We start from the raw sequence: 20,141 nt of genomic DNA, 5'->3' as shown, positions 1-20,141 counted from the left end.
TCTTTTAGCGGATTTTGGCTATGGATGTCATGAAAGTGGTTCTAGTCTTAAGATTTCTACTAAGTGTACATTACTTCACTACTCCTTTACTTCAGTTTCACAAATAGAAAATGTGCCTTTAAGTTGGTAATTAAAGGGGTTAATTAGAATATTTCAAGTAATTGACAAAATTATGGTTAAAATTTTCTTGCTGCTAATGTCTGCCTAGCCACGTAGCATATCTTCAAGAACAGCAAGTGCCTAGTTGACAGTTTTCTTTTAAAGTATTCTGCATAAAAAGAAACACCTGGCATATTGTGACTTGTCTATTGCTTTATTTTGCATGTCACTGTGTAAAAATGCCATAACTGTTAATGAAAGTTCTTGTTCAGTGCTTTGCTTTTTGGCCACAGTGGCCTTGTAGATAATGAAGCTGGTCCAGGCTATATACTTGGCCATCTAATACAAGCACAAAGTTCCACCCTTGTACCTTTGCCTGTATAGCCACCGAAAGTTGTCTGCGAGTACAGCTAAACCGATGCATCAAAATTTAGACAAGCTGAAGGCATTGCCCCACTCCATTAACAAATCATAAATCAGGTTCACAATGTGCCTTGACCACAGCTGCAATATGCCTTGATTTCATTCCACTTCGACAGACTGTAAAGCTGTAACAGTTTGCAAGCTAGTTCACTATGTCAAACTAATTAGCACAGTGCACATTATCCTCCGACCACCCCCTGTGACGTAGTGAACACAGGCTGCCAAAAACAAGTTTGTTTGCAAAAGTTTTTTCAAGAAGAATCAGTGATAGCAACACCAGCACATGGGTGAGAGAGCTGTATGTTTCAGATGGTTTCAAGTGATGAAAGTTACTGTTGCACAGCAAACACATATGCTGGCTCTAGCTCTAACTTGAAGTGGCTAGCTCTATGTTTCTCAATTTTAACACATACACACACAAGCAAGTGCAACTATGATAAGGTGCTTTGTACCACGACGAAAACAGCGACAATGGCACAACTGGTGCTTTATGCTCGTGCTGGTATTAAGCCTGATTATGGTGCTATGTCATATGACTTGTTTTTAAATATGTCTTTGTAAATACAGTCTCCTCGCCACATTTGATGAAGCTGTGGGGCATTGATCCCAGTACTTATTTGCATCCTTAACAGTATCATTCAGCAATGATGCGCACAACATAAGGTGTTTTGTGGTAAGCCAAGCATTTATTAAGTTATTGAGGTAAGCAGGTCATGGCTTATTAATATGTTACACATATTTTCAATGAAATGATACGCAATGTTTGTGTAAATATGAGTATAAACAACAACAGTACTACTGATGATAGGTAGTGTGGCAAGTGTAGATAGAAACTGTGACCGGCACTGCTCTGACCTTCACAGTTGCTCCCACATGCACAAATTCTTCCCTACAAGTGCTACCAGAGCAAATATAGACAACACATCATTCAGTCTGTGCTGTTTGTGTTGTTCACAAAAGAGGTGTGCGAGGAAAGATCGGCTGAGCACCAGGGAAAAACCTTCATACAACACTTTCCCTTCCAACCACTTTCTGCCATGACAGTGGATACCGCATGCATAGGCGCAAAGCTGAAAATAAGGCATTTGGGGATGGTGGGCGGACTGGAGAAACATGGTGCTATTTTATTCTAGTAGTCAGTGCACATTCAATATTGAAAACTTCAGCACCAAAAACACGATCACAGAAAAGGAAAGACAGAAATATAGGGCAAGCTCTTTCCTGTCTGTGTCCTTTCTTTTCTGTCACCATATTTTCACCATTAGAATCTTTACTGTTTGGTGTTATTAGGTCTAGACATGGGCTGACAGCTACTTTCTTTGCTGACATCACAATGGCACTGTGACTTCTGTATGCCGCTCAGTGCTGGCACTAGGACTTTAGACAGGAAGTGGTCGCTGGAGCCCAGAACACAAGTAGCTGCTGCTGAGTACTAGTTGATTGTAGGTTTTGTCTGACTTGTTGCAGACTAGATCTGCTCAGGATGAGAATGCACTGCTGACATAAAACATATATATTGCCTGTCTACATTTCGATAATTGAATGGACCCTGTTTTGTGTGAATGTGTATGCGAAGTCAGACAAAGAAGGTGAACGAAAAGGCCTGTTGCCACTTGCAGTGGGCACAGATTACTTGTTTCATTAGCTTGTTATTGGCAAAGCATATAATCCTCTTCATGTTGAACATGCTGCTAGTGCAGCATCCTGAAAGAAAAGCTGTTTTGTTTAGTCAGGTGCATTTCTTTATTCTCATGACACCATATGTGCTTCAACTGTTTTCTTCTGAACTGGTAGCACTCATTATTATTTTTTTTTTTTCAGATTCCATTCAGGTACTCAGCATCTTTAGATCTAGTATACACAGTGTAGAGGTTCTAACTCTAATTATATTTATTAGGCTCTAGTTGTGTCATGCCACATTATGGTCGATTTCAACACTTATGGTTCTTTTTTCTGCAGCCAAGTTTACTTATTCACAATGTCAGATATCCCATCTTCAAAACACATTTGGATGGCAATGCTCTCTTGTATGTTTTTCTTAGTAATTAGGCATTATAGAAATTGCGCACTATCCTCCTTATACAACACCAGCATTGGAACATTATACAACAGCATTATGGATCTTTGAGACTCCTTGAAACAGAGCTAACTGGAAGGCAGGCCTGTACTCAACTATGATGACCATCAGAAGTCACTCAGGAGGGACACTTACTTTTCTTCATGATGAAATGAAACAATGACAGTTGTGCTCTTAACTTGTGAAATCACGGAGCTTAAAAGTGCAGGCCATCTATGCCCAGACAACGGCAGAGTAGACATTACCAGTGCAAATCCTCACTGGGCTGTTTTCAATGCTACTGCACATCCACTAGCCACTGAGAGTGGTGTCTAATGCAGACACATTTCTCCATATTCTTTTCCTTTCTTGTTTTCCCTGCTAACTGATCAAAGTGTGCACAGATCTGTCTTCTTTCTCCTCAACCAACGTCCAAAAAAAATGATATGAGGAGTGGTACAACGTTTAAAAATGCCTAAAATGCATATTTGATTAGTGAGTTTTACAATAGGGGCCCCAAACGTTTTGGCGCCCCAAAGAAATAGTGTCAAAGCCACTGCACATTTGTAAGACACAAGCTGCATTTGGGTTTTGCATCAGGCGTGCTATTTCACTGATTTATTGGGAGCCCCAGAAACTGCCCGGAAGGCTTTGAATAAATCTGATGTCCTTCATTATGGGGTCTCTCTTAGACCCTCTGTTGATTTGGGATGTTCAACCTACAAATCACTTGCACATGTGTGTTGCACTTGCAGTGTCTCAATTTATTCTGCCATTAAAAACTCATTGATTACCCTGCTTGTCTTTCACCTTTCAGGTTTCTGTTCCGTAGTGGAAACCAAGAGCACCCGGATGACAAGTTCTACAACACCACTGTCGAGGTGCGGCTTGACTACGAGCCAGTGCTTCTGCCTCTTTCGAGGACAATGGATGGGTTCTATGTAGTTGGCAAGTTTAAGGACAGCACAGGGATTGCTGAGGGAAAGCTGCCCCCTGAAATGGGCCATGTGCAAACCCTGCGACTGAACATTCAGTACGACTCAAGTCACTGGGCCATCCTGAGCGAGGTATGTGAGCTTCTACAAACTTTTTAAAAATTTTTCATTCATATAGGGGTCTGCTTACTGTAAGTACAGTAAAACCTCGATAATTCGAAGTCTGCTGGTTCACGAAGTATCTTCAAATTAAGTGGATTTCCGAATTACCCGAAAAGAAGAAAAAGTCCTAAAAAAGAAGGACAGAAGTGTGCGACATAGGCATGTCACATTTATTGCATGTGTTGCAGGACTGCTTCAAGTAATCATTGATGTGGGATTGTTTGTTGCAGTAATTCACGCTACCAAGGGTGGTGATCTCTAGCCCGCTAATAGGGACAAAGGGGAGTGCAGCACCGCCAACTTGCGACGCCAAGCTCGGTGCTATCCGAGTGGCTCGGGCGTCCCTGCCTTTGCCTACTGCATCGATGACATTGTCTTTCATGCGTGCACATCTGCTTCTCCGTTCAAGCAGTTGGCAAAGCTTAGTCGGTCTATTCCATAACTCTCGACAACGCCTTCGTACACAAGCAGAAATGCACGAGTGACTGGGATTTTTCACATGGTCAAGAATTTTAGCGATCATACCATGGGTCTTGCGCACACAGCACACCAGCAGTGGAGAAAACATGACAACACATACATCACACAGGAAAAACAAGAAACGAAAAAGCGAACATGCCATATTTATTAATGCAGATGTTCCGATTCTATTCTTTGTAGCAAGTTGGAACATGTAAATTTAATGCACACTGCCATACAACAAAGGACCTTTGCACAGCTGTACGGTTTATCAGCGCCCACAATTGTACTCGTGAATGAAGGTGGTGTCAGAATTGCAGCCTCAGAGACTGTTTCCCAGGGCCCCAGTCCGTTCTCTAAGGCCATGCATTTATGTACTGCAGGTGCCAGAAGCAATGAACTTTACTAGTTAAAGCAATTACAGAAGTTGGAAACATGTCATGGCTGCCATATTTTTAACACCGCCTCCGAGATATGCCAAGCTGTAAGGGCGCCACAGCATGCCTGTTAATTCACATTGCAAATCACCGGACCGCAAATTTGATGAAATAAGTGAATTTTCAAATGAACTGAGTTCGAATTATCGAGGTTTTCCAATGGTAGCACAAGCCAAGCAAGAAAAGAGGACACAAGCTTCGAACATTTACATCAATTTCTCATTTACAAAAGGTAAAGTTGGCACCCACTTAAATCTGGCATGAAGCTATGAAGGAAGCTGAAATAGGTTCATAGGAATGCGGTGGCCCATTTACTTTTTCCTTTTTCTTGTTTGACACGCTTGTTTGTTGTGTGATATTCAAGAACAACCTGTGCCTCTACATTGATAAGAATGACCTGCTCTGAATGTGAACAATTCTTGCACAGCAGTACTACTAGTATCATTCTAAGTCCTTGAAATCTTGACTGCCAGGTTTGCTATGTACTTCGGAGTGCCTGATACTAATACTTTTTTTACACTTTGTCTAAACGAATACCTTTAAAATTGGGAAATATGCTCCGATCTTCATTACGTGTATTACAGTAAACCCTCGTTATATATTATATATCAAAATTTCAATTAAGTACGAAATTTTCTCCAGGCTCATTGTGAACTCCATGTATGTTCACCCCTTATCTCGAAATGCTTTTGCGCTGTACTCTGGATATCTAAAAATCTCGACTGCAAATTGGAAAAAACTCACTACCCAACAGTTTCCATACCTTATGCGCAGCTGTGATATTGCCAAAACATCACAGGACCGTAGGTTTGTAACGAATTCTTTTTCCTTTTACACCACTCTTGTCATTCACTGTTCACGGCCGTCTGCGATCTCATTGATAATCCATGTGGAGTGTCGCTCTGACCCCTGACAAAGTGTGATAAGTGCGAGAAGGTAGACGTGACCTCTGCAACATGTATGCTCACGTGTGCATGAAGCATCGTCAGCTTGCTTATTCACTGTGCTTCGCATTTCACCAACATGTCGGGTGCCGAGTCTCGCAGTAGCTCACAAAAGTGATCTCCTAAAAATGCCGCTCCTGGTATATTGAGCTCTTGCAAGAAATTCATTGGCTACTGCGGCATATATTGAAAGGCTCTATGTGATCTATGCACAGCCAGGGGCTTATATTTGCATGAATTTGCTTATCTTAAAACTCCGCTTATTTAGAAAATTTTGCCTGTCTTTACAACTTCGAGTTAACGGGGTTTTACTGTATATTATTTGGAATAAAATTCTACCGTTACAACTCCATATGCTCCCTTTTCTGGGATTTGTGGTGTCATAGTCTGTCTCATATTGCCTGCCGTTCCAGCTTAGTGCTGCGACCTGTGAGCAAAGCCATGAAGGCAAAGAAATTTCTAGACAGTCCATCAGATATGACTGGTGTAAACATGCATGAGAGATAAGACTTAGGAGGGAGCATAATATCAGGCAGTCATTCTTTACAAGGCAACCTGCTCTGATGCTAGCCTCTACCTGCTTGTACTCACCCAGTTCACTCATGGTACATGTTGAATACTTGGAACAGCATGCCATACATTGTTTCCATAAAGCCACAACATTGTTCAGTTCGTGGTAGGTTTTAGCACAGATAGCAAGTAGCGTTACCACCACATTTTCCGGCCCGTGCTGCTGGCTATCTGCTTGTTGTTTTGGAGACTCTCGTTGCGACCTTTGTACCTCAAAGCATTGTCACTGCTTCAATGGCAACACTTACTTTGTAATGTCTGCAGTGATCAGCTATGTGTTACAGCCTCCACAGGGCAAAGCACACAAGCAGACATGAACCTTGTGCGGCCAGGTGAGGTGACTTGAAACAGCTACTTGCCATCATGGGCATGGTCATGCGCTTGGGAGCTTTTCCCTTGATTCCTCCATTTAAAAATTTTTAATGACTATGCTTCAAAGTTGTCACGTAATACTCCCTCTTGAGCCTTTTCTTTCTCCCGTCAGTGCACAGGAGTCGAAGTTCTAAAGAAAGTGTGCAGCATATGTGAAAGGACCATGTAACTAGCAGCTTGTGTGCAGTGATGTTGGTGGACTGATGAGCCTGGAATAAGCCCAACTGTTGACTCTGTCACCTGGGGCTGCTTAGAGATGGCCATCGTTGACTTGCCAGTGTTGCCACTGGTGATGGTTTGGACTTGCTGGGCAAACTCAAACCAACTGGACAATGTGTGACTGCTGGCAGTGTTTCTTTTCCTTTACATTATATGATGCACCATTGTTAAAAAGCTTGGGTTCTTTTCTGACCTTGAAATGACAGGACCTTGCCACATTCATGAAGGAGGCAATTTCTGAGTCATTGGAGCCATTTACTAAAGGCAGACATAACGCATTGTTGATATCTCTGGAGGAGGAGGAGCAATGAACTTTATTTGTGGACAGCAGATTGGAGACCTAGGCCTCTCTACCTAGATGTCAGCCTTGAGCCGTTGAGCCCTGGCGGCATCTTCGGCCTGCTGGATTGCCTTGTGTTGGTCTTCTGGTGCACAGCTGAGCAACGCGGTCTCCCACTGCTCTCTGGTCTTGTTTATTTTATTCTGTCTGGTGTCTGAGGACAAGCCCAAACCGTATGTTGTAGGTGCGCCCTTTCTTGACAGAATCTACGTCTATCCGTGTAAAGGTCTGGGTAGAAGCGGTGGTTGGCCACCGGGTTCGGATATGTATCTGTTTGTAAGAGGTGCCATGCCATCGATTGCCGTCTACTCGGCGAGGAGTGTGCTGGGGGGAAACGGGCCTTTCTTAATTTATAGTGCTTGGTGATCTCGTGAAAGCCTGTTATCCGGTCTCTTTCTGTTCCCAGTATTTGTTGCATGTCACCTGCTCAGCCCATCAGTTCTCGAGCCAGGTTGTGCGCTATTTCATTCCCGGGAAGGGAGGAATGTGTGGGTGCCCATATAATGTGAACATCTCGATCTTCATGAAAGTTGTTTAAAGTTTTCAGCACTTCCAGCAAGATTCTTCCTTTGCATAGTTCTTGACGGCTGTCTTGGAGTTGCTTACTACGATGTTAGCCTCCGTGGTGGCTATTGCCAGTTTTAAGGCAGCCTCCTCCGCCACCTCCACCTTCCTTGTTTTTACCGTGCCACTAACTCTGCAGTCACCCTCTAGACTCGTACCAACTATCGACATACTCTGTCTATTTGCGTACTCTGCCGCGTCCACATAGACCGAGTCCTTGGCCCTACCAAATCTTTTGGGGAGAGCTATTGCTCTTGCGATTCTTCGATCTTGGTGAAACTTCGGGTGCGTGTTTTTGGGGATTGGGGGGTATTGATAGATGGTCCTTTATTTTCCTTGGGATGTCTCTCCGCACTCTGTGCTGTGCTTCATAGGTTATTCCAGCGTCATCTAAGATGTGTCTCCCCGTCAAACTCTGTGCAAGTCTTTCATACTGCGCTACTCTCTGGGCCTCAATAAGTTCGTCTGGTGTGTTGTCCATGCCAAGCGCCAAGAATGTCTTGTTTGACGTATTTGCGGGAAGTCCAAGGCTTGCTTATACACCTTTCTAATGATGCATTCTATCTTGGCTTTCTCTGCAGCGTTGAGCTTGAGGTAAGGGACCACATATACAATACGACTGATGATGAATGTTTCTATTAATCAGATGAGATTGTGCTCTTTCATGGCATAGTGTCTGTTGGATATCCGCTTTATTAGTCTGAGTGTTTGTTGAACACTATTGTCTGGTAGTCTAATCGTTTCTCCATTACGAGGGGGGGGGGGGGGGGCGTTTTCAGATATGCGGAGTCCGAGTATTCTCAGGCTCTCCACTATCAGTATCGTGGTGCCATCTACTGTGACCATAATGCCCGGCCTTTGCCTAATGCTTTTTCGACCCCTGCATGTGGGTCTATAGAGCAGAAGTTCTGATTTTTCCGAGGAACATCTTAGTCCCTTGTCTCTGATGTAGGCTTCGACTGTGTTTACTGCTGTTTGAAGGATCTCTTCCACAGGCCCATCGCTTCCAGCAGCCACCTAAAGGGTGATGTCGTCCGTGTATAGGCTGTGTGCGAGTCCTTCTATCTTTCTGAGTCTCGCAGGAAGGACGATCATTGCCACGTTGAATAGAAAGGGAGATATGACTGAACCCTGCGGGGTACCCCTATTACCTAGTTTGAGCATCTCCGATTTGGATTCTCCAATTAAAATCTTTGCGGTACGATCTGTCAAGAAGTCTTTGATGTTCGCATATGTTTTACGTCCTACATCCAGCTATTAGAGATTTTGTAGTATTGCCTTGTGCGTCACAGTGTCAAAGGCCTTAGTTAGATTGAGACCTAGTATTGCCTTGGTGTCTAGAGTTTTCTCACCCGCATCTATGATCTGATGTTTTAGTTTGAGCATAATATCCTGCGTTGATAACTTGGGTTGAAATCCAACCATGGTATGTGGGTAAAGTCCTCCATCATCCATGTATCTCGTGAGGTGTGCGAGAACCACATGTTCCATGAGTTTACCGGCGCAGGATGTTAGTGATATGGGCCTTAAGTTCGTCAGTTGTAGTTTCTTTCCAGGCTTCAGTATAAAAATGATTTGGGCTGATTTCCATTGACTTGGAATGCCACCTTGCTCCCAGCAGTTATTCATGTAGTCTGTGAGAGATCAGATGGATACATAGTCGAGGTTCCTGAGTGTCTTCTCTGGCGACCCAAATTTTTTTTCTCAAATATCGAGCACACTTGGTATATGTGTCTATTTAGGCATGCCTGCGTATGTGCGTATGTTTGCTTTCTGTGTGTTTGTACAGGCACAAGGAAGAGGTGGTTGTGAACTTTTCAGACTTGAGCCTCACATTAGCTTCATTTGTCTGACGGTTTTAGTGAAAATGTTAGTCTCATTTTAAAAATTTATGGTTTAATTACTACCTTGAGGCATGTTAACTTGTAAGCTGCTATGGTAAAAAAGTTAAGAAGAAATGACATTTATTTCACGTTTCCTATATTTAAGAAATTCTATATGCATCTTCTAAGACACTTATTGTGTGTTTGTATGTGTGGGTTGCTGCATGCATGCATGTACACTCATGGACAACACTTTTGTTTAGTCTGTGTGCGCATTTAGACTGTGGTAACACATGATAGGTGGTGACATAGGTGGTGACTATGCAGTAAAACCAAGATAGATAGGACTAGAAGACTGATCACAAAAGCTGGGATGAATTTAGGATATGATAGAGGTGTTGGTTGAGGACTCCCCTTTGTATAGTATGGTAAAAAAAAAATGCACCACCCTTTGTGGGCATGACACATCACCAAAGCTGTGGCCAGCAGAGCCTCTAGCCATGATGTTGCTGCAACTGTCATCTACAGTGGCTCATCAGCAATCTCTACAGCTTTAAGGATCAACAAAAAAGAAAGGAAAAGGAAACAAAAAGAAAGAAACATTGAAGGCCTATGCTGTAGCAGGCCGGTTGATAATATGAGCAGACCAAAAATATTACCCATGTGTAACGTCATATGGTGTCGTACAACTGACTTATCATTCAGACAATTTTGGTACTGACAAGGTTACTGAAAACCACAGTGGATGCTCAATGTGCAAAGATAACCTGCAGTTGTTCACAGCAGATACTACAAACTTTTGTCTGCGGTGTGCCATCATAGACAACACATGGGTGCACCACTTCCAGCCTGAGAGTAAATTGCAGTCAGAGCAACAGAAGCAAACCTCCCCTGCATTAGCAAGGAAGGTCTGGTCTTTCTCACAGTCGCCAGACAGAGGGATGACTGTGGTTTCTCATGGTTCGAGTGCATGCTGACCATTGATTTCCAAGGCTATTCCCACCGTACCATACTTGTAGGCATTGCTGGCTCCTATTTGCTGCACTAGAGATGATTGTGAGCCAGCTGTTATGAGGAATAAAAGTCTGGACTAGAATAATATAGCATAAGAATTTACTTCAAATCCGTGTTGTGGTGTTGTGTATCACACGACTTTTATGACCATAACTTTCTTTTCTTTTTGTGTCATTCCAGATCTGGATCAAACCGTTAAATTCCAGTTCCCAAACAAACCCAACTTCTTTGAAAGCTGTTCGGTGATTGTGCCTAGGAGATAAGTTCAGTGAAAAAAATGTTCCACACAAGAAACGTTCCATGATCAGCTCCTGCCTTCAAGAACCGTTACCTCAGGACAGTGCAATAATTTTCTACCACATTCACATGCCGTGCTGCACCGCAACTGTGTGGTCCCTGAGCGCCTCCATGACGCAGTTGTGCTTGTGAATGCCGCTTACATTTCGAAATGCCTTGCAACTTCAGGTGAACTGTGCATCATTCAAGTTGTTTTGTCTGAAAGTGCCAGAACTACATACAGTGCCTGTGCAACATCGGCAAAACTTCACCATGGACAGCTTCTTTAGTTTGAAAAGTGTGTTTCAGGTAGTACTTCAGCTTGAAACAGTAATTCACTACAAAGTGTGATAGATGGTTGTTCAGCATGTGTGTTGACATTGTTAAGTCTTTTAGTTTATTTGCAATTTTATTCATTGTTTCACTCAACTAGGAATGCATTGTTTATCTAATTTTAAATGAGGCCTGTTTAGAAATAAGCCTTGTGATAGCCACAAGAGCAATGAACGTATAGAAGTATAGGTTTTGATAAAAATTTGTGCACAGGCCTATTGTAACTTCGCTGTTTCATCATAGTATGTTTTTTCGACCTTCAAGTTGCCTTAATAGGGTAGCGCTGTACTCATTAAGCTGACTAAATAATAGATGGCATTGAAACAAATTTTTTTAAATGTTTCCGTTAAGTTATTAATTGAATAGTTTGTTGTCTCACGAGTTATGCCAGTGACTAATTGCACCTCTTAATGATTTCTTTGAATTACTATATCTATGCGAATAAGTTAGCACGATTTGCCTGTGATAAGTTATTTAAAGAAAAAGAGGTGTAACAGTTTAACATCGAGCGCAAACTGTGGAGTCATATGCAGTGAAATCTCGGCATTTGTCTTGCTTCTCAATTATCTGTATTGCAGTATGTACTACTTCATCGTTTTCATTCTTGCCACATAGAGCTTACGAAGTTTCTCCTACGAGAGAAATGGGCTACTTATATTTGAATGTCGCAGCTCACAGCCTAACACTGGACATGCATATTTGCAGTGATATTCATTGCGTATGTCAGTGAAAAATTCATAAAGCTTATATTGTGCATTTGATTTAGATGTCTTTGCATGGTTTGCTCCGAGTGATTCCCAATATAAACAAGCCTTCATGGACTACACTTACCTGCTGTGTCCCGTTGAGGTGCGTCCTCCTTATGTAGCACATAAGCAGGGTTAGCGCATCTTCACTACACTGGCAGGAATTGATTTTGAGAGAGGGCTGTTACCCATTTTTTATGAAAAGTGTTTACAATTGTAGACTAGGCAGCTTTGTGCTTAGGTTTATAAACAGAGCACTGAATGCTTTGCTGAAGCTTGCTAGCTTATATATTAGCATGGGTGTGACCTAACCTACACTCTTTCAAGCCATAAGCACTAACTTGCCACTTGCAGTTGAACCTCGTTATGACAAACAAGTTAGAGTTCAAACTTTATTTTTCCAGCAAAATCTCAATGGTCCGCGGAGCTAAAAGGGGCCTGAGGGCCACATGACTGGGTCCCTGAAAACCTTCCCATTCAGCATACAACAGTCATTTTAAACTATACACTCAAGAATGCCATAGATAAGCAAAAGAATAACCGGCCATACTTACAATGAACACGAGACTAAGAAACTAACGCTAAAAATTCACCATAGCGACCTCAGCAAAATTTATAATTGTAACCTGTACGCTGTGAATTCACAGAATATATTGTCTAAATGAAAACATACATTGGTGGTTGTTAATATATTATTTACCGTCAACTAAATTTCAAGTTTGATTCATCATTCTATATTTGATTCTGCATCCAGACTGCATTATAAAAAGCACAGGATCCGATGTGACATTTATTACTGATTAGCAAGTGTGTGTCTTCTGACAGCAGAACATTGAACTAATTGCAAAAGCATTATGCTGTGGTGCAATACCAGCTCACATATACAGCCTCACACACTGTGTCGATATTGCAAATTGACCACACTGAAGTCTGTGTATTATACCTAAAATACAACTTGGAATTGAATGTAAGGACATGGCACAATTATGGTCAGGCTTGAGTTTCATAGAAGTATGTTGTTTTCAGTCCTTGAGCACCAATTGCGTAATCCTGATTGATGACATGTTTTCATGAATGCCTGTACGGCAACCAAATGTTGTCAATTTGTGTGTCTGCTTTTCGGATATGGGGAACATACACTTGCTTCCTGTGTTATTTTGTTAAAACGAGGTTCCTCTGTAGATCATATCATGGAAACAATGCCTTAGTAATTGTAGCTGTATAAACGTGATCACTTTCTTTTTAAATGTAAATTGCAGTTTCATCATCTCCCGTGATGTTGACGGTATTTAGAGGCCGGGAACAGTTCCCACATGCCTCTTTAAAAAAGGAGCATCAGTTCACTGGTTTTCTTAATTTACATATTTCATTACCTTCACTTTAGCCTTGTGTGCTGGAGATTAATTAAAATTAATTTAGTTGATCACATGAAGGAACATAACCGTTCTTACTAAGTGATGTATCCTTTAAATTATTGAGTTCTCGGAACTTTATTTTCCTGTCATTTGCAACTTCCTTCAGTATTGTGAGGTACTACTTGAAGAACTATTGTTTCCTTTTCAGAGCGCTAAGTTTGGCTGACGTAGTTGTACACTGTGTTCGAGATTTGTGCTTGTTTTGAAACAATAAAGTATTTTTTTACTGTTGCATTAAGTTTACTTTAGAAAAGTGGCTGCTAACTTGCCATGTGCCCCACCCGCAGTGCTTACGGAAATTCTAGCGACTACGTCTTCTCTCTTCTTGGCAATGCTTTTTTATCAATACATTTAAATAGACTTGCCAATAGTATTAAATCGAGGCTCTGTTCCAGCCTTTGTGCCAGTCTCTTAAGGGCATCAGATGACATGTGGCACATGTAGTTGGAAGTGTCCAGTGTGTTTCAGGCTATGCTTGAGCCTAAAAAGATGAAACAAAAGGGGCACTTATCATTTGTTGCTCATGTTCAGTATAAGTTGATGCTTTAGCAGTTATCTTTTGAAAAAGTAGTAGATTTGTATTGTATTTTTCTGGAACACGGCAAAAATTTGTAGATTCTGGCGATTTATCATTGATCATTGAGTGACAAAAGTCTGACGAAAATCAGACCTATAAATTAGTAGCTGTGGTAAAATTGGTTTCACGACATGCTGGACATGCTGCTGATGCAAATGGTACATTTCGCACCAAACAATAATTGTCATCTATCTTGTGTGCCTTTTCCGTCCTTAACTCTGTGTGCCCGGCATTGTGGGTCATGAACGGCAGGCGTGTAATCGGCATGACATATCATTCTTGACAGGAGAGCGTGAGCACAGAGTTTTCGAGAAAGGAAATGCTAGCAAGACAGATGACAGTTATTGTTTGGGGACAAGATACACTACAAAGGGTGTAAACTTTTTCTTTCTTTTTTTTTCTTATGTGAAAAGTTTTTCATTTCGGCCTCAAGATAGGGGGTTGCTTGTTAAACCGCCCGTAACATTACATGCATGTAGAATAATGTAACGAAAACATGTAATATTTATATCGTTTGTATCTTTACAACTGTGCCAGCCATGTGCATTACTTTGGCATCGTTGTATAGATGAAAGAAGTCGCTGCTCGACGATGCATGTGTCAGGTCCACAGATGGCGCCATTGTCACACCACGCATGATTCAATCACTGCTACATTTACTGTCTTGCTCGTCGTTCTGAGAGGCACAGTGCGGCAGTTGTCGATGCTAGTGAGTGTGGACGCGTTTGATAGAGCTCACTCAGCCATGGTACGTACTTTCCATCAAACAGACCTGTGATCATCAGGCGTGGTAATGCTTACAAGTGTGCTATTTGTTGCTGAAATATGACGATTGTTCGCTATGGCAATCGTTGACACGTAGTTTACATAAAAGGTGGGAGGAGACTCGGGGCAGCAAGACAAAGGGATGCCAATTCATGCCTACACCTTTGGCCACGGCGGGCCCACTACGAATAGGGAGCAAGTACAACTGCAAAATCATAGGACCTCCACTAGCTGTATCATAAGCATGTAAGCTGCCCGATGCTTAAATAAATGTAACTTGTGTGTTTGCGCTTCTGTGCCCTATAGTGCCCATACACCCTCAACGACACACACAAGACGTTTCATCTCACTGCGGCTGCGTCCCTGAGGCACCTATAGCCGAGTTTCCTTAAATGTCAGAATTACGTCATCAACAGCTGGGCATACACTTTCACCGTGTTCGAAATTAATTTTGTTTGCTCGGAAGTAGGGGTCTAAGTCAAAGAGAAATTATGCATATGCAACGCACATTTTGGAATCTATAACAGGCCAGTGTGTTAGCTCGAGGATGTACCAACTGAATGACGGCACCCTCTTCTGACCCCAACAACTCGGACTATCCCTCTCAAAATCCGCTCAATTTAAATGCCAAAGGCATCCTTTCTCATCAGCATGGAGTCCGTAGAAGATACCTGCTGCTTCACCCCCAACCTAGTGGGAAAGAGGCCGCCGATTGGTGCAAAATACAGACTGGGGTATTTCCCCATCTGAAATGTCTAAATGCTATGTATCCCACTTGCTATAGGGCGAACTGCCCTTGGTGCGGTGGCATACCCACCTTAACACATATAACCTGAGAGTGCACTAAGTGCCCTCATAAGCCAATTAGCAATAACACAATGCAGCAGTGGGAGGCACAAATCGCACGATCTGACTTGCCAGGACAAAAGCCAGGTCAGGCAGGCGGCAGAGGCCAGTTGGGCCCTGGACTGGAATAGCAACTGGAATAGCAACCAAGTGGCTGAATATTTATACGAATGAAAGCATGTTTTTAGATAAGTTTTAGATTTTAATTAATCGCGATTCCCAATAAACATATATTCGGTGTTCTCGCACGTGCGCATTAACATAATCAGTGCCCCTCTTTTTTTTCGACGCCCTCTCCCCATGGCTATATAATCAGCCACCTTCGACTTCAATAGACAGTTGGAAGTAGCGCCTTGTCCTGTCTTTTGTTCCTTCTTAGTGTGCCGTTACCGTCGGCGCTTCAATTTTCGAAAAGAACGCACGACGCGTGGCCGCCCCATCCTTTTTCCGAGAATGAATGGAAATGAAGCTGACGGCAGAGCGTGCGATACCGTTTCTTGCCATTTCCCTCCTCGGCGGAAGCGAAACGGTTCTGATTGGTTGCACGCGTGGCGTGAGCGCGCGCCTATGCAGCTGGAATCCTTGCTAATGACTCACGCTCCGGCGCATGCGCAGCTGTCAACAAACAGCCCTTCTCCGCAGTTGCTCTGCTCTGGGAGCAACAGTTTTTTTTTTTCGTGACCACGACAACGTCACTTGTAAGCCGAATCAAGCTTCGCTTGAAAAGAGACAAAAAGACACTTCAGTAATGCTTGCAGCGCTTTTAAACAGACGAGCAACGTTAAAGTTTCGCCACGAATTGCACTTAACATGACCCCAATTTCCAGCAAACATACACGTACCTTGGGACATCGGGAAGCATAACTGATAATGGCCCCGTATGACACTTTCAAACACCCTGCTTGAGAAAAAAAAAATGTTTATGAGGCACGCGGTAGGGGGGTGCTCCGGAATAACACCTCGGGTTTTTTTTACTTGCACCCAATGCACCGTGAACGGGCGTTTTTGCATTTCGCCCTCATCAAGGAAAATAATTCGTTTTTATTTCTTTTAAAAATAATTTCATTAGACTCTATTTGATGCATACGCGTATTTAGCTTCTCACACAATTTTGCCATAGTAGTCCCCCCACACACTTTTCTAAATTTGATCTTGGTGAAATTTCTAGTTATGCCAGGGCTGCGTGCCAAGTTTTGCGCCGCTCGTAAAGCGCAATCGAAACGCTCTGGAGCGCTTGAATACGTAATTTATTGCACGGGCCGTAATTAAGAGGAAGCTTTAGCTCGGGCCCAACTCCGACGCGGCCTATTCAAATACATGTAAAACGCAAAAACGTTTTTATGAGAAAACCCCTGGACCGATTTTGATGAAATTTGTTGCATTTGAAAGAGAAACTTAAATTCTAGTGACTGTTGGAAGCGGAATTTCGATTTAGGGCTTGAATTTTCTTAAAACGATTTTCAAATATTTGACCGTTTGAAAAAAATAGAAGCACGAAGTTTATAAATTCATAGTTCTGCATGAAGAACAGATATCGTGGTTCTGTAAACGGCATCCATTAGATCATTCAAAGCGGACAAATTCAATATGTCATTTTACATCTTACGTGAATTTGTTACGTTGGTTACAACGGTTTTGCAAAAGTTGTATTTCCCTATGATGAATTTTTTTTTATATTCATGTGTAACATATCAATTTTGTCCGCTTTAGATGTACTATTAGATGCCATTCACAGAATTGTATTATCATCTTTAGTGGTTGAGTTACAGAGCTGTAAACTTGATAGTTTCGTTTTCTGAAAATCTTCGATTTTCGCCAATTTTTAATAAAACATTGACGACCTAACTCAGAAATTCGAAACCAACAGTCACTAGATTTTAAGTTTGTCTTGTAAATGCAACAAACCTCGTCTAATTTGGTGCAGTGGTTGCCGAGAAAAACGAATTCTCCTTTTACATGTATTTAGATAGGAGCACTCGAGCTAAAGCTTCCTCTTAACGTAAACGCTTCAAAGTGCCGCGCGATTGGCCGCTCGAGGCACCTTGCGTGTATTCGCGGGCTTCTTTCACGCTTGGAAAAACGTACTTGAAGAAAAGAAATGAGGGCTACAAAGACGCGGACTGAGAGAAGAACATGTACGACAGACAGGCGCTGCGCTCATTTCTTTTCTTCAAGTACGTTAAACCAACTCGCCCACACCAAGCCTCTGCTGCCCCGGAAAAACACTTTTACGTAGCACGTATTGAGAAGCATTTTGCTGTATCTGGAGTTTTTTCATGCCGCTCTACAATTTTCTCGTGGACATTTTTCATTGACTAATTATGACTAATTAATGAAGACTAATTATCTAATTAGGCGCAATGAAAAAAATTGTTTGTGTGTCCCCAAGCGACGGCAAACAACATGACCATTGTTTTGTCCAGCTACGTGGTATTTGTATATTTTTAAACTCTGGCTAAAGTTAGCTGGGACCCCTGTATAATGATTATAAACGGTCGAAAGCAAGGGTTTATCAGTTTTCATTTAACTCGTATGAGCACACATTGCCCCTGATGTTTTCCTCACTGCCTCAAAGTATGAACTTCGTGAGGGACTTAGTTCTTTCAGAAAACCTTGAAAACATGTATATAACGTTTTTTAGCGCTTCGGATCCGTAGTCATTACCAGCTGCTATAGATAAATATCGTATATGTGAAATTTTGTGGTTTTATATGCCAGAACTACGATATTGTTACGCAACCACGTTTATGTCGTTTGTCTAACGTTTGTCAACTTCGTCCTCGTCTGCTTAGCGCCGTAACTTTTGTCCTTAAAGGGACCCTGAAACGATTTTGGCGATTTTCTACAAACGTACTGAGTCGTTAGAGTAGGTTCTTTTGATCATTAATTGATGCACCTAAGTGCTCTGCGTAAAGCGTGTAATTTATTATAAGGTTTTAAAAATACACATCGCTGCCGATCGCAGCGCACTGCTCGGCGGAATTTTAAGCCGCCCCTACCCATATGATGCAAATAACCCATATTACGTCACATGGGCGAGCTATCTGATTGGCTGACCAAGGCGCGTGGTCGATACTTTTTCCAACTTTATGGTGAACAAATGATGCTCGTAATAGTTGGAATGTTAGTTACTTTGTTTTTGTAAAAAGATAATAACTTAGAGAATACACAAGAATAGTTTTTTAGTACACTTCAGCACTTCCGGCACACAGCAAGTGTCGTCTGCTTGTGTTACAACGTACTCCATTTTGACGAGAGCTCCGCGGTCAGAGTCGGTCTCAGTCTTTTCGCGAGCACTATGATTCGACTTTGTTGCCTTGTGGACTGCAAACCTATCGACCTGCAAACCGCGAGTCCAGTATTAGGGCAAACGCAAGCGCAAGGGGACAGGGTCTGGCCGCTTGACTGTGCCGGGATGAGCCACGAGATGAGCAGAAGGGCAAATGTGAACGGTCTGCACGGCGCAGCCACCTGGTGGCAAAGAGCTCAACCATACACAGTAGCAGCAACGAAGTGTATTCTTTGCTGCTGGTGTGTATTTTTCGCAGGAGTGTAATCATCAACACGTTGATTTATAAATGTTTAAAATGCTTTATACTTGGTTAGAGCAATATTAGCGCTTTGTTTGACTGGTTAAGCGCTGCGCCAGCAAGTGTCTGGACCGTGCAGACCGATCAGGCTGCTCACGTACGTCTACGCTAAAGTTCCTTCATCAGCTTGAGTTTATGCATCCAGTCATTTGCCGAAATGACCAGCTTGCCTGTTTTTAGCAGGGTACCGGACACGTTCGGCGCTACGACAGAATGCTCGCAACGCACGCTGCTTCGATAGCTCTCGGTCGACGGCCAAGCGCCTAGCGGAAAGGTCTCGCGCGGGAGGGGGCGTGCTCCTAAACAACCGGAAGTGAGCGATGTGACGTCGCATCGTTACAGTGGCCTAGCATCGTGACGCTGAACCAGTGAAGGCGGAGCTTAGCGCCGCTCGCTCGGCGAGCGAGTTGAGGAGGAAAAGCATAGCTAGGGAGGAGGGTAACTTCTAATCGCTTGCAGCTCCATTAATACGTAACGCTTCACTTAAATTGTGGTGCGAATGTTCTACTTAAGCTGTACCCTACGCGCCTACAAAATTTGTCCGAACCGTTTCAGGGGCCCTTTAAGGCACATGAACCAACTAGCTCAGCAACGTGGTACGTTGTACGTGTTACCACGTGTTACGTGGTAGTTTGTGCCGAGATGAGAAGGCGTTATGAGGAAAAGAGGAAGATGGCAGTGACGCTGGCATTAATCGCGAGGGTTTCTTGGTCGATCCCCGGTAGTGGGCATGAGCCAGTACTTGTGTTACAATGCAAGACAAGTGGGTATACTGTCCTAACTCCTTTGTTGTGGCGCTCCGCCTTCTCTCTAGAGGTATACGCGTATACCTTGTAAATATCCTTCCCCGTAATGTGATAGTGTGGCACGCAGTAGTGGGGGCCTCCAGATTAATGTTGACCATGTTCGATTCTCTACCGTGCTCGTAAATTTAAGTACACCCGCGTTTTTGCAATTCGCCCTCATCAATATACGCCGCAGTTGGGATCGAACCCGCGACCTCGAGCTCCGCATCGCAATGCCAGTAAGCTACCGCGGCGGGTATAAGAAACTCCATCCGCGCCCTAAAGGAATCGAATGATTTTAGCCTAACACATCAGTTTCGTTTAGCGCACACAACACTTGTAGCTTGTTTATAACGCGACATCGTGGTGCGCACCTAAAGCACGCTTTTAG

At 42.8% G+C, this 20,141-nt stretch overlaps 1 protein-coding gene across 1 annotated transcript in view; it reads left to right on the top strand.

Annotated features, from left to right (window-relative positions):
* The window catches only part of LOC139057281 (alpha-1,3-mannosyl-glycoprotein 4-beta-N-acetylglucosaminyltransferase B-like), a 151,890-nt gene extending 138,469 nt beyond the window's left edge, over positions 1–13,421 (top strand). Inside the window, exons 11-12 of the mRNA XM_070535198.1 lie at positions 3,396–3,645; positions 10,598–13,421. Coding sequence (XP_070391299.1) covers positions 3,396–3,645; positions 10,598–10,663 — 316 coding nt within the window. The 3' untranslated portion in view covers positions 10,664–13,421. The remainder of the gene's footprint in view (positions 1–3,395; positions 3,646–10,597) is intronic.
* Positions 13,422–20,141: the final 6,720 nt, after the last annotated feature.

The sequence above is a fragment of the Dermacentor albipictus genome, chromosome 3 (genome assembly GCF_038994185.2).
Source record: "Dermacentor albipictus isolate Rhodes 1998 colony chromosome 3, USDA_Dalb.pri_finalv2, whole genome shotgun sequence".
Classification (NCBI taxonomy): Eukaryota; Metazoa; Arthropoda; class Arachnida; order Ixodida; family Ixodidae; genus Dermacentor; species Dermacentor albipictus.
The sequence above is the reverse complement of the archived record's forward strand: the minus strand, read 5'-3'. Positions and strand labels throughout refer to the sequence as shown.